The sequence below is a fragment of the Mesocricetus auratus genome, unplaced genomic scaffold (assembly GCF_017639785.1).
Source record: "Mesocricetus auratus isolate SY011 unplaced genomic scaffold, BCM_Maur_2.0 Super-Scaffold_100022, whole genome shotgun sequence".
Taxonomy (NCBI): domain Eukaryota; kingdom Metazoa; phylum Chordata; class Mammalia; order Rodentia; family Cricetidae; genus Mesocricetus; species Mesocricetus auratus.
In genome coordinates this window covers 18,906,634-18,921,095 of record NW_024429203.1, presented here as the reverse complement: position 1 = coordinate 18,921,095, position 14,462 = coordinate 18,906,634, and the positions used below count along the sequence as shown (strand labels likewise).

General features: G+C 45.1%; 2 protein-coding genes across 15 annotated transcripts in view; one reads left to right on the top strand and one right to left on the bottom strand.

Annotated features, from left to right (window-relative positions):
* Gramd1b (GRAM domain containing 1B) overlaps window positions 1-13,722 on the top strand; it is a 175,936-nt gene extending 162,214 nt beyond the window's left edge. For all 12 annotated transcript variants that reach the window (XM_040729820.1, XM_040729818.1, XM_040729819.1 and 9 more), the window contains one exon: window positions 423-13,722. In XM_040729820.1, coding sequence (XP_040585754.1) covers window positions 423-512 — 90 coding nt within the window. In that variant the 3' untranslated portion in view covers window positions 513-13,722. The remainder of the gene's footprint in view (window positions 1-422) is intronic.
* Scn3b (sodium voltage-gated channel beta subunit 3) overlaps window positions 6,904-14,462 on the bottom strand; it is a 23,410-nt gene continuing 15,851 nt past the window's right edge. Inside the window, exons 6-7 of one of the 3 annotated variants that reach the window (XM_013112902.3) lie at window positions 11,339-11,418; window positions 6,904-11,006 (exon numbers count right to left, since the gene is read on the bottom strand). In XM_013112902.3, the coding sequence (XP_012968356.1) occupies window positions 11,355-11,418 (64 nt within the window). In that variant the 3' untranslated portion in view covers window positions 6,904-11,006; window positions 11,339-11,354. Of the gene's footprint in view, window positions 11,419-14,462 lie in introns of all 3 variants that reach the window. The other 2 variants (XM_013112903.3, XM_013112901.3) reach the window with 2 other exon arrangements.

Sequence of the window (14,462 nt, the reverse complement as noted above, 5' to 3'; positions counted from 1 at the left end):
GTCTGACAGGCCAGGAGGCAAAGGATGACTGTGACCATAGAGAGTTTGTGTTGCTTCTGGTTCTTTCCAGCTGGACGGAACTGGAGCGGGGAAATTGGAAAGCATCCCTGGCTAGGAGAAAGATAGGACAAAGGTATATTCAGGATCAGAATTGAAGGTCAAGAAAGTGATAGTTTAGGGTTGCTCCTTAGAGCGACTGGGTATTTGTGACTCACTGATGTTAAGAGTCACAAATAACCAAACTTAAGGGATTTCCAGTGCTGGGACTAGCTGAGCCCTTTCTGCCTCAGGCTGAGACTCCTGGGAACCACCCTTGCTTTGGACTTGGTTTCTGTTGGCTCTGTGCCATGGTGAGGGATGGGCCACAGATGGGTGTGGCAGCTGCCGCTTTGTGGCGGCTCACTGGGAGCACTGTCTTACAGATGAAGGACTCACTCATCAACCTTCAGAATGGCATCAGGTCCCGAGACTACACGACTGACAGCGACGAGAAGAGGAACCGCTATCATTGACAAGGCAGGACCAGGGGTGGCTGCCAGAGGCCTGTGCAATACATGTACATAGACCCTATAAATATATATAAATATATACATACAGAATATAAATATATATTATATACAGATTTTAAAAAAGAGATAATGCCTATGTACCAGGGAGAAGGAGCGGGAACTCCCGCCCCCTGTGCCGGCCAGAGCAGCATTTCCCCTCCACTGTGGAGGGACTGAGGAGGGCAGGGACCACCTCTCAGCACCGACCTCCCCTGATCCTCCTCTTCCCACCTTCTGTTCCTCATCCCTTCCCTTGCTGGCCATTCTTGGCCCTTAGAAGGGAAATGTGGCTAAGCCAAAGTTAATGCCCGTGAAGACCCTTGGGTCTTAAAAGACGCTCAAGAAGGCATTGCTTAAGGTGCTTCATTCCCTAACCCTCTTTTGATTTGTCTCTAGAATAAAAGAGAACCTGTTCTTCCCCCCACCCAGCGCTTCCCCAGGCCTTCTCTTGGGAACAGGAAGAATGGAGAGAGCAGGAGCCCCATTCAGTGTCCCCCAGGAGACTGTTGGTTAGGACCACACTGAAAGCCAGGTGGCGAGGACTGTGACAGAGGCTGCATCTGTGAGCCAGGGCTGTGGGGCTGTAGGCTCCTGAGCTCTGGCATCTGAAGGGAATTCTCCTCAGCCACCCCCACACCTTCTGACCTGAGTAGGTTGTGGACCCCCCACAAGGGCTGGGAATCTCTAACTCTCCTACTTCCTTTCTCTCTGGTCTTCTCCCAGGCTGGATCTGGGGGAAGTGTCACTTTTTAGTGCCTAAAGTCCTATTGTTTCTCTGTGCCCTAAGAGCACATTGTTCCTTAGCCAGGGTGGAGCCTTTTTGACCTTGTTAAAAAAAAAAAAAAGAAACAAAACCCCCAAAACCTCTTTTAGTGGTTATAAACCAGTCAGGTCTGTGGCTCTAACTCTTCCCTTTGAGCTGTGAGTTTGATGTCCAGGGTAAGTCAGGGTATCCTAGTCCCTCCAGGCTTTGGGAGACAGAATGATCTAGAAATGTGGATTGCAGGGCTTGCCCAGAATCCTGTATGAGTAGTGTGCACAGTAGCCAAGCCTCTCAGAGTGCTAACAGCACCGTTAACTTTTGGTAAAGAACCAGTGTTAGCAATAGAGGCAGTTGTATGCCACTGTGTGGGAAATGTATGAGCCACCAGAGGGAGGATTTGGCACAGATGCGTATATTTGGTCAGGGAGAAGTCAAGTGAAACCTGGCCCCCACTGAGGCCACCTCATTTCTATGTTTCTCAGGTTTGGGAGTGGTGGTTCTGACGTGTGTGTGTGTGTGTGTGTGTGTGTGTGTGTGTGTGTGTGTGTGTGTGTGTGTGTATCTCTCTCTAGTCTCTGGCCTCAGTAAGGTATAAAGTCACCAAGAAATAAAAGGAAGATGCTACGTTAGGAACTTGAACTAGCCAGGGCCTTCTTAATGGTAGCCCATCAGGACTCAGGCTTTTATATACTCTCAAGGGACCCTTCTGGGCAGATTCGTCATTCTCCCTTACAGTATTTCCTCCTCTTCCATCCGATGACTCAAGGAATCCTGCCAGCCCCAGGCAGAGCCCATGGAGATCCATAGTGGTAAAGAGTTGCTGCTGGAGCAAAGGCTTCTCTAAGCTGGACTTTTCTTCTCCTGGGCTTCTCAAGTTGAGAGGCAGAAGGAACCCCAGGCTCCCCAGAGTATCCCTACAAAGAGAGCAAGATGGTGCTGGTTATCTACGCCAAAGAGAAGGTTACTTTCCCCTCTTAGCATTGTCCAGGCATTCCAGTTGGGCCGTGAAAGGAAGGCATTGATGTTGCAGTGTCCTGGAGAAGCAGGTCCTGGTGTTTCTTGAAGGGCAGAATCAGGAAATAGCATATATCCTTGGATCATCCTCTGACGAAGGGAGAAGAAGGCTCAGTGCTTAGCTACCATTATTATTAGCACTTTTCTGGAATAACAGGGGTGAGGAAATGGATTCATTGTTCCTCTACAGTGGTCAAGGCCGGAAGACCAGTTGGTTTTTCAGGGTTTTGAGGAATTTTCAAGACCCGAGACAAAGAAGGGCAAACAGTACCATTTGAAATGCTTTTCAGTTTCCCCTTGGAATAGCCAGAATCCAAAAGTATTCCCAGAAACTCTGAAAGCAAAGTTGGAAATTCTCAAATTTATTGCATATGTAGTTATTTACTTCAGTTGAACTGTTAAAGTAGCAGTGGATCTTTTTGGATGATTTCAAAGGTATTCACTGGGGGTGAGTAAAGTAACAGAAATAGCCCCGACCACAGAGAGCTGCTTTTCTTTGGCCTGCAGTATCATTCAGGGGAGGAGAACACCTCATTTGTCAGAGAGAGCGAGCCTCCTGCTTTCCAATGGACCAGATAGTATATATACATGAAGAACAGCATCCAGGAACCATGGCTTTCCTCTGAGTTGCTTTTGTCTTAACATTAGCTTGGGCTTTTAAACCGGGAAGGAACCAACAACTTACAAAATCCCCTCCCCACCCTTAGTCATTGCAAGAGAAAGAAACTCACCCTTGCAGCCAAAACAATTGCCCTGAACAAGTAGCAACCATCTGCAGCAGGCCATGCTTTGTGTGACTTCTTCCAGCTGGCAGGTTTCATCTATTTATTTATTGTAGATATATATTGATCTTTCTTTAAGGATTTGGTTATCAAAACAGTCAAGTGCTTTTACTGAAGTTAGAGTGGAGAGATCTGCGTTTGATTCCTGACTGTGCTGTTGAAAAGTTGTGTGGCCTTGGTTAAGTCCCCATCACTGAACTTCAGGATCCATTTGTAACAGGAGAGGGTCAGTAAGTGACCTCTAATGTGGGTTCTAGGTTTGGCCTTGACTCAGAGATTAGGCAAGAGGCTAGGGAGATGCCGAGTTTCCAGTTTTGGAAGATGCCCTGCCAGGGACATGTTCTTGGCTAGGAGGTCTAGGGCACCCCAGCGGCAGGGACAGCCTTGCTCAGCATTAACCCAGGAGACCGGTCCTTCCTCCTTTGGTCTAGTTTTAGTGTACTTTACACTTAGAGGATAACGACAAGAAGAGTAGCATTTTGGACTGAGGCCATCTTCCACCTCCAGGCACTGTGAATCCTTTGTACTGTCCATACTCCTTCCTCACTGGTGGAGGACACAATGGGAAAAAGCCATTCCCAGTTCTAGAACTTCTGTTTTGCTCAGCCAAAACCCTGTCGTGGTTTGGATAAATTGGGAAACTTCTGCTAAAATCCTTGGCTTGCCTTAGGACATTGGCATCAAGGAGTGGGGAGCACCAGGGAACCTCAAGAGGAATTTGCCACGAACGGATTCTCTACTTGCCCATAGCCTCTCCTATGCTGGGACTGGACCACTATTACAGACAGCGTCTGTAAGATGAGGTGTTGGGGAAAGGACTGGCTAGGGGAAGACTCTTTCTGGACTGTTTGCTCCCAGAAGGGTCCTTTCTGTGCCATACCATCCCGCTTCCCTGGCTCTGCAGGGCAGCCGAAGCCAGCCCCGCTCACCAGGGCGTAGGAGAAATAGCACTCTTCAATCTTCCCCCGGGTGGCAGGGCTATGGTGGCCCTTCCTACACACCTGGACTCTGCCTGCCCTCTCCAGGACTCTCTCCCTTCCCCCAGCCCCATCCCTGTTCCTAAGCCATGGGGCAATCATTCCCATTTTCCCTTTGCCATTCTCAGCCCTTGGCTCTCCACTCCCACCTGCCCCAGCAGACTGGCCCCACTCCCTTCCATCTCCAAGTCTTCTTCCAGAAGATGCATTTGGGTCTCAGAGGAGTGGGTTTTGGAAGGCCATCTTTCAACATCCCTGCGTTCCTGGTATGAAGCAGGGCTTTGCACTTGGTGTAGAGAGCTCCCTCTCCCACCTCTCTGCCCAGCCTCGTTACCTCACTCCTGCTCCAGCCATTGTGATGGGCTCAGCCAGCTCCCTGTTCTGATGTGCCACACCACAGCTCAGGGGTCTTATGACTTGGAGGTCCTCAGCAGGCCTGGGAGCCCGGATTGGAGCCTTGGCTGCTGGCGAGAAGCACTTAGCTGCCAAGATTTGCCGATGCCAGACGATCTCCCCAGCATGTGAATGCTTAACGGACATTGTCATCTCTGCCCTTTGGTCCTCCTTGCTTCTCTCTCAGTACAATAAGACACCTCAGAAGCAAAATGGAAACGGCGGCCCTCGCTCCAGGCAGGACCTCAGGCTGTCTGGGGAGTTGGCCCTGGGCTTCTGTGTTGTGTGCAGAGACTGCACAGTAAAACAGTCACTTTTGCCAACAAGAATGTGTGGCACCCCACATCTCCTTCCCTTGCACTGTAGGGCCAGACCACTCTCTGCATGGACCGGACCATCTTCCCAAACCCATGGTGCTTTTTTCCCCCCTCACTCAACCTAGACTCTGAGGTGGGGAGGGATGGATCAGAGGCCATAGTGGCCCATGGATAACCCTGACACGGGGAGGAAAAGGGTGAGGCAGAGGGAGCAGCACCCAACACCTGCACTGGGCCACAAGTGGGAGAGAGCACAGGTTGGTTGCAGTTGAGTTGTCTGGCCGACTGTATTCGGATCTATAACTGTACTTTGCCTGGCGCTGTGCGCAAGGTCTGAAAAATACTGCTAGTACCTAGAGACATACACGGCTACCCAGCCGAATCTTAATGTAAAGTAGCTAGAGCCATGGAAGCCCAGTATGAATTAAAGGAAAAAAGTATTGAATTACAAATAAGAAATGGTGTGCGTGTTTATTGCTTGGCCCATCGGCAGTCCCTCACCCCCATGTGTCCGATGCCCCTAGATATGCTCACAGCAAGTCACGAAGGCATGTGTGTACAGGCATGTTGCCCACATAACACACCTCCATCTCGGGGAGGGAAGCAGCCTGATTAAATGGAAGGGCTAGGGTTTTGATTTTTTATTTACTTCGTGTTTGTTACTTCTTATTTTTGACAAGTTCATACAGGCTTATAAAATGCATTGTGATTTTTATCTGACTCCATTGCCCTCGTTACCCCTCCTATCTATGCTTGTTCTCCCTCCTGCCTTCGTGCCTTTGTAACTCACTGGGTCCAATAGGTTGATGTATAAGCATGGGTGGGGGGCTGCTTACTGAAGCCTGAGCAACTTACCAGTAGCTACACCACTGAAGAAAACTCTCTCTCCCCAATAGATCCTCAGGGAGGGGTTGGGCCTCATGAGCTTCTACCCCATCCAGGATGGAATAAAAGGCCCTATCTTGCTCAGGTTTTAAGCAGATACTATGTAATCATGATCAGTGGGCAAACAGTACTCATTTCTATCCTGGATCCTATAATCTTTCTACCCCTTCTTCAGTGTGTCAAGAGCCTTGGAGGAGGAGAGCTTTAACTGTCATTCCTGAGTACACTAATGTGTCACTATTAAGCAGTGGTGTGGCCGTGGGTTCCATCTGTCATTTCAATCCTCAGTGTTTAGGAATAATGTCTTTTATAAAGACACACATGTATCTATCTCTTAGTATGGTAGCTAGAACTGTATTACAATAATTTTAACCTTCATATATTTTTCAAAGATTTATTTTTTAAATTATGTGTGTACGTTCATGTCTGTGTGTGCTTGTGAGTATAGTATAGGTGCCTTCAGAGGACAAGACAGGATATCAGATCCCCTGGAGCTGGAGTTACAGGTGATTGTGAGCCATCTGACATGGGTACTGGAAACTAAACTGAGATCCTCCCGAAGAGCCACAAGCACCATGGACCACTAAGCCATCTCTCCAAACCCCTTTTCAGTCAGCATTGTTGTAAGAGTTGTGGTGAAGCTGGGTGTGGCGTCACACATCTTTAATCTCAGCACTTGAGAGGCAGGCAGATCTCTGAATTTGAGGCTAGCCTGGTGTACAGTGCAAGTTCCAGGACAACCAGGGTTACACAGAGAACCCTTTGCCTCAAGGTCTCCCTCAAACAAAATAAAACAAAATCCCACAACCCATTGTGGTGGACTGAATCCTCAGTTTCTTGTTATGCTTTTCCCTTTAGGGGATCTTGGCCCTTTTAGGAAGCTAGATACCGGAAGACAGAGTCGCCTTTATGCTCCCTAAATGCGAAGCCACCTGACCGTCCCTACATTAGATCTCCCTCCCGGTTAGCCTCTTCACACTTGGTTAGGAAGTGTGTGATGCTAGACACGAGTGCACGTTTCTCCTGTGTTCTCTTGTGTTTGCGTGGAAGATAGAGAGGAACGGAAGGCCAGATGCCATTCGTAGCATGCAGTCTCTAGACTTCAAAGTAGTTTTCACTCTCTAGGGTAAGTCTCCTCGGTTCAGGAAGTGGGGCGGATTGCATGCTAGGTGGGAGGCAGAGCAGGCAGCAGCCGCATATTGTAAGCAGAGCACACCCAGAGTGTGTGGTCTTCAGAGACACTTTATTGACATGAACAGAGACTTTACTAGAATCATGGGCCTATGCACAAGTGTGTGCACATATGTGCACATGTACACACACACACACACACACACACACACACACACTTACAGACCTAAGATCCTGGGGTCTGTTGAGAGCCTAACCTAGTATTTGACAGAGTGTGTTAATGTGAGTAGATGATCAGATTGATGAAGCACACCAAGGTCCTGTTTAGACACATTTGCAGTGACTGCCTGAATTCACAGAACTAAGGCTTTTTCGTTCATAAAGCACAAGCGAGAGGAAGGGGTGCGTGCGTGCGTGCATGCATGCGTGTGTGTGTGTGTGTGTGTGTGTGTGTGTGTGTGTACCACACTTTGTTTTCCTGTCAAACCTGGAAAAGACTGATGATACACTTGAGATATTTCTAGCCTCTGTCCTGTCTCTTCCTTCAACAATGTCATCACAACTGTTTCCCTGTGGTTTGTGCCCAGTAGATCCACAGATTCTGAGAAAGGCAGCCATCACTGTGCAGTTCATAGTTTATGTTTTGACATGTAGTGGTAGTATGATGTGGAGAGGGTGGGCTACTGTTTCTTTCCTGTTCTTTTGTTTTGTTTGTGTGTGTGTGTTTTCCTTTTTTTTTTTTTTTTTTTTTTTGAGACAGGGTCTCATATAGCCCAAGTTAGCCTTTCACCTGATATGTAGCTGAAACTGGCCTTGCGTTTCTGATCCTCCTGCTTCTAAGAGTGCACCACTGGACCTGGTGTGTGTGTGTGTGTGTGTGTGTGTGTGTGTGTGTGTGTGTGTGTGTGTGTGTGTGTGTGTGTGTCTTCATGTTTACAAATGTTTGCATATGGCCCGTAACTTGTGTGCATGCACATGTGGAGGCCAGAAGTCAACCTTGGGTATCATTCCTTGGGCACTGTCCACCTTGTTGGGTTTTTGTTTTGTTTTGTTTTTTTGAGACAGGATTTCTCACTCACCTGAAGCTCACCAAGTAAGCTAAGCCAGGTTACTTGGTGAGGCCCAAAGACTTTTCTGTTTCTTCCTCCCCGGCACAGGGAGTACCAGAGTGTGCCTTAATGCCTGGCTGTTTACGTGGGTTCTAGAGGTTGCACCTGGGTGCTCACGTTTGTGTGGTGAGCACATTGCCTAGTGAGCTGTCTCCTCAGCCTTGCCTCTTTCCTTAACCCCACTGCTGTCTGTCCTGGCACAATCATGCTCTGAAAACTTCCTCTTCTACTAATAATTCTAGTTTGATGTCTAGAGCGATCCCAGAAACTCCAAAGAAATCTGCAGTGTACAGTTATGCGAGGGTGGAGAAACCAAAGAATAATGCTGCCAAACGGACTGAGAGTGAAGCCTAAGACAGGAGCAAGCACTGGGTATTTCCACTCGGGGACTGGGGTTTGATTCGAGACCTAGCTGACAGTGAAAGTCACAGGGCAAGATTCTTTCTGGACCAACTGAGTTGAATAGCCAAGTTCACAGATGTTAAGCAGCAAGAAAGGGAAAATCAGACCCAACCTTGTATGACCTTCAGTAAATGATTGAGGATCAGCCACGGGAAATACCGAGCACCAAGACAAACATTGGGATTCCTAAGTGATTATAGCCCTTGAGAACTCTTCTAAGCCCTTTGGTAAGCAACAGTGCACCAGAAAACACTCCAGCACTGCACCCATCTAGTCTGGGATTCTAAGTCGAAACGTAAGAAGAAATGGAGGTGGTGATGAGTTTAAGTAGGATGGTGAGTACCACGCCTTGTAGGTTATAGCCACAATCTTCCATAAGGAAGCTCAATTGTGATTCTGGATAAACCACCATGTACAAACAAACCAGACAAAAATAGAATGGGATGGACTCCCAAGGCATGTGTCTAGCGTTCACCAGGAAGGCAAGGGTAAAGAAGCTGAGCAGTGGGAAGCATAGAGGACAGTGGAGAGAAGAAAGGGCTGGAAAGGAGGGAGAAGACGAGAGGAGGGCGAAGGAAGAAGCAACGATGGTGTCATTGGGTGGGGAAGTGAAGTGAGACGCAAGAGGCAAGACTAGGACCCAAGCTCTCTGAGTACAACAGGCTGATGATTTAGTAAACCTACTTGATGTCAAGAGGACCTCAGGTTCTTCATGGTAGCATTGAGCATCAACAGTGTTCATATCGCTGGAGTAGTTGTGGAGGAGAGAGAAAAAAACCAGCCAAATGCTTTTCAAGCCCTATCAGCGGAAGGAAGGTACCAAGGATGAGAAGAATTGCGATTTTAGAAAATGAAAGAGAAACTGTCATGTAAGGGACACATGACTGATGTCATTCAGCTTCATTATGAATCCTGATGTCTAGGTTGGAATTCTGTTTAGGAAGAAAGGGATAAAGAGGAAAGGCAGTCACACATACCACCTCATCACAAGTTAGATGCATGGTTGAGCAGACAATGGAATGGAAGAAGTGGCTTGCTACCACCACAAGGTCTGGACTAACTAGCCCATGGCTAGGTAAATGCTGCATTAATTCAAGTCTATTTCCCTATGTAAAGTGTAAAATAAAGTTCTCTTGTCTCTGTTATTTGAGAAGCATAGGGTGGAAAATTAACTGGTGAGAAGAAGGGTCTTGAATTTATTGCAAATGTTTTCTACAACAAAATTAGATGCTTTTCATATATGTTGAGGGTCTTGTTTCAAGTATGCCCCAGTGATTGAAGGGGTGAAAAAGCGAGTCATACAAACCCCCGTGGGAGTGGAGAATGGTCTTTCCTACAGATCTCCCCAGATCTGAGGGACGTTTCTCTTATTGAATCCCACTTCCATCTTTTTATATCCCATAAGGCCTCCTGCCCTCGCTTATCTGTAGGGGCTAAAGAATATTGCACTTAGAACAGTCATTACAATGAATTAATGAGAGATTGAGTAAGATCTTCTGAGGGGGAGGGGCAGTACACAAACACCAAGTTCCAAACATTACAGATTTACAGGCGAGGTATTTAAAAGCTACACACCCATCTTTTTCACCTTGTTCATCATCCATTGCAGATTAAAACATTTTTGTTTGTACAGATATCACCTTCGGGTGCTATGTCTTCTGGAGCATGCTTCAGATTCATAAATCTTTGTGTGAAATTCTGCAGGTCTATCTCAGGCCCTCTGGATTTTCTTGCCTGTTTTCCAGTTCCCTGAATTTATCATCGTTAGCTTCTGCTGGGCAAGTGGCATGACTATAGCCAAGTTGAATGTCAAAGTCTTCAAAAATATCTTTCACTTCAGGGAATGTGAGGTTGGTAGCATTGAAATCTCATGCCTAGTCCACCTTAATCCCCTAGATGTCCCATTCATCCCATGTGAGTCTCGGCTGCCTCCTGTAAAATGAGGAATAATACTGATCCACAGACACTGAGAAAAGAACAACTGAGCAATTTCAGTCTAGAAAGGACACACATCCATGTTTTCAATATCAGGACTATGTTGTATCACTTTCAAGACCCAATGAAATTGCCTTGGATCCTTCCTTGGCTCTTGGAAGTCCTGGGTTTGCTGCAAACCTTTGGGATTATGGAGATCTAGCCCTGAAACACTAAGCTCCAGAGCATATTCCAGGCCAAATGGAAGATGTTCCTGGATACCCTGGAGGAGCATTTCTGCTTTCTGGTGCTGAGAAGCAGGGCATGGGCTTAGGAAAGGAAAAACTGACTTCAGTGAATCTAAGTGCATGGCATGCTTTGACTTTAGCCCAAACTAACCAGTGCTTCCTTGGGGTTTACATCCATTGTTTTTGTAGCAGTAGAGAACGACTCAATTGCAGACAGGGAAGAGGGGCACACAACTCTCCAGTACTTATGTAAAGTCATTTGGACCATAAGGGACAACTTTAGTTAAGTTAGGATCTACTTGCTTGAAAGCAAGGACAAAGTGAGGTGTAGTCCAAGTAGAGGTGTTGGCTCTTCAGTTCAGGTGAGATGTTCCAATAGAGTTCAGAAGTCAGGCAAAATCTCACAGTTGGGTGGGTGGTTGATGAATAGAAATATGGATGCATTGGGACTTCTGGGGCACCTTGCTGATGCTGCTGACATCACTGAACTGGGAATATCCAAGTCCCTCAGTGCTCAGATCACCTACCAGCAACAGAAGAACTCGCTGAGAAAGAAAGTCCAGCCCAGCCCTCCCTGAATACATTTGGACCAAAGAGGGAATGGAAGAATTATTATGCCTTTGTTATCATGAGCAAGGGGATTGGGTTGTCCAACATTCAGGCCAAAGTAAATTCAGCTTTTGAAGGGTTTGACATAATGTGACTTGATCATTAACTTAAAGTACCCAGGGGGCAGGACTGCTATGCAGAGTAGAAAAGACCAAATTGAATGTCACTTCAGTTGTAGATGCCAAATGACATTTGTATGGCATGCCATGCACACCCACCTTACCCTTCCTAAACCCTGTACATCACCTCAAGTCACACCACATTACTCCTCCACAGGCACCACAGAGTTCTCCTTGTTCTCTGAAGGGATAGCAAGGTAGTCAGACCTGCAGAGGGCGTGGGAGGGAAAGAGAGGCAGCGCTTTAGTAGTCATTGGTGAACGGGTAGGAAATGGGAAGGTATGTGACCCAGGGACAAGGCTGTGTATGGAAGAGTTCTGTGTTTCCTTATGGGTAGGCCTTCCCGAGACAAATCTACAGTTTGCCTCTCAGCAGATATAGCAATGACCCCTCCCATATTTGCATATGAACACCTCCACCAACAGTGCAGACATCACCTATCATCATTCTAATCGTCTTCAGGGTATAGATTGAAATTTTGGCTAAACCAAATGGCTATGCATTTGTGTTTTCACGGTTGCTTTAATTTTCATCTGCCCGGTTACTGGTGAAGTTGAGCATCTCCATATATTTGCAAGCTGTCTTGTTCTCTACGTCTACAATTTCATTTTTCTTCTGAAATATTTAAGTTCTTTTATTGTTTCATGTTTTGAAAATTTGTCTCAATCTGTTATTAATAAGTTTTCCTATAACTTCTTATCATGAACAATTGATGTTTTATATATAATGTAGTGAAAATTATTTTTCCCCATCTTTGATTTGTACTTTTGGTATTTTATTGAAGAATTTTCTCTGTAAAATATGATGCTTTAAATATATATTCTTGTTCAGTTAAAAAAAAGAGAATTTTCTGTGTTTACATGTAAATTTTTTCTACTCCATTAGTGCAATTTTCAAATTTTACATTTAAAAAGACTTCCAATTTATTTTGGCTTGTAGAGAGATGGATAATATAAACTTCTCTCTGCTAGCTTCCCACTCAGCCTTAGCCAAAAGGCAGAGAAGTCATTGTCTTATATCCTTATAAGCAATCTTTATAGCCCCCAAGACAAATCCTACCACCATCATCTTCCAGATGTGCTGTTTTTGCTTTGAACTGACTTAGGTTTGTGGTGGGCAAACTTGGCCTACAAGTATAGTTACCTGTTTAAAGTGCTGTAAACAGAAAAACCCAGAGGAATACTGTAACCAGAGTTCCCTATGGCTTTGCAAAACCTAAAATAGCCAAACTGTGCTTTGGATTAAGGTATTCTTGGCCCTTTTCCCTCCTGTGTGACCTTTAAAATGAATTTACCGGACTCCCCGAGAAATCCAATAGAGGTTTTTATTGGAATTTCATAGACTTTGAAGATTATTTTGGTTAAGAACTGCCTGGGAGAGTTAGGTTTCAGTCTCTATCCTTTTGCTTTTTCTCATGTTTTTCAGTAAGATTCTATAATTTTCTCCATAGAGGTCTTTCACGGTTCTTTTTTTTTTTTTTTTTTTTTTTTGTCTTTATTCTTAGGTACTGGTGAACATTTGTTAACTATTGCAATTAAAAGTTTTTTTTTAAAGATCTTTTTATGTGTAATGGATGTCTTGCCTGCATGTATGTATGTGTACCATGTGTGTTCTTGGTGCCCATGGAGATCAGAAAAGGGTGCTGAATCCCCAGGATCTGAGATGACAGACAGTTGTGAGCCACCGTGTAGGTGCCAGGAATTGAACCCAGGTTCCTGCAAGAACAGCAAGCGCTTTCAACTGCTAAACCATCTCCTCAGCCCTTATTGCAATTAATTATTTTTGTCTAATTTAAGGATTTAAATGTGCTTCTATATTGGTTGCTTCTACATCGGATTCTTACTTTGCTGTCCCTCAGAGACATATTTTGAGAAATGTCCTATGAGGTGATCTTGTCTTTGTATGTATGAACATCATAAAGTATAAGCACATAAACTAAGCTGTCAGTAGGTGGTGTGATTTTATGGGACCACTGTGGCACACGTGGTCTGTGATTGAATGAACATTATATGATACATGAATGATGTTGAATTTATATCGGCAACCTTCTTAACTAGGTTGCTTAAGGAAATTTTGTGTAGATAATGGTACTTTGGGTGTAAGTAATGGTAATATACTTTCCTTCTTTGTAAACCTTATCCCACTTTTATTTATGATGGTTAGCATTAATTGTCAGTTCAATGCCTAGGAGGCAAGTCTCTGGGCACACGTGTGAGAGATTGGGTTAGCCTCTAAAAATATGAAAGGTTGTTTGATTATAACCAATACAGAACATCCCGTCTTAACTGTGGGTGGTGGCATCCCCTAGGCAGGGATCCTGGGCAGTATAAAAGGGGAGGAACTGGGCGGGGCATTATCATGCATACATTCCCTGCTGTCTGTTCTTGACTGTGGATGTAATGGGTTTAACGGATGTAATGCAAGCAGTTCTCTCAGATTCTCCCCACTGTGACTTACCTGGACTTTGTAACCTGAACTGTGAACCAAATAAACCCTTGTACTCATTTCATACTCCTTTTGTCAGAGTATTTTATCACAGCAACAGAAAAAGAAACTAAGTACATTTCTTAATATTTTACCCAAGGTTTCAAATATAGTATTAAATAGGAGCAAGGAGAGAGAGCATCCTTGTCATGTTGCTTCTAAGGTTTCATCTCAGATGATACTGATGTAGAGTACCTGAGTAGCTCCCCTTTTATCTATTTAAAGGAAATTCGTGTTTAGTATAGATTCATGCATTCACCCTACTCAGGACATAAGAAGATCCTTAACTTAGAGGGTTATGTCCTGATAAATGATGGCAATGCATTTAACACACCTACATTACCAACAATCACAGCTCACTTAGCAACAGTGTGTTTCCTGCTGACTGGAAGCTGAAGTGATTGCTCAGTATCTGGAGGGAGCAAACTGTATTGCTAGTCTGAGAAGACATTGGAATCCAACCTGTGAAGTAATATCTGCTGCTTTCACATCATTATAAAGTAAAATACTCTTAGGATGAGTCATAGTAAGTAGAGGGTTAGGGTAAGGGTAAGTAGAGGGTTATCCTTCAGGTTAGGGAAGTCTTTCTGGCCTCCCTATCTCTGAGTGTGTATAATTCTCCTGCATTTGCTGTCTTCTCTGAGACATCTCATCCGTCTTTCCATTTCTTTGTTATAGTTCACCTTTTCTGTATCTGAGCCATATTCTGTGTAACTTTTTCAAATTCATCTTCTGGTCACCAGTATATAATTTTCTGTTGAAAATTA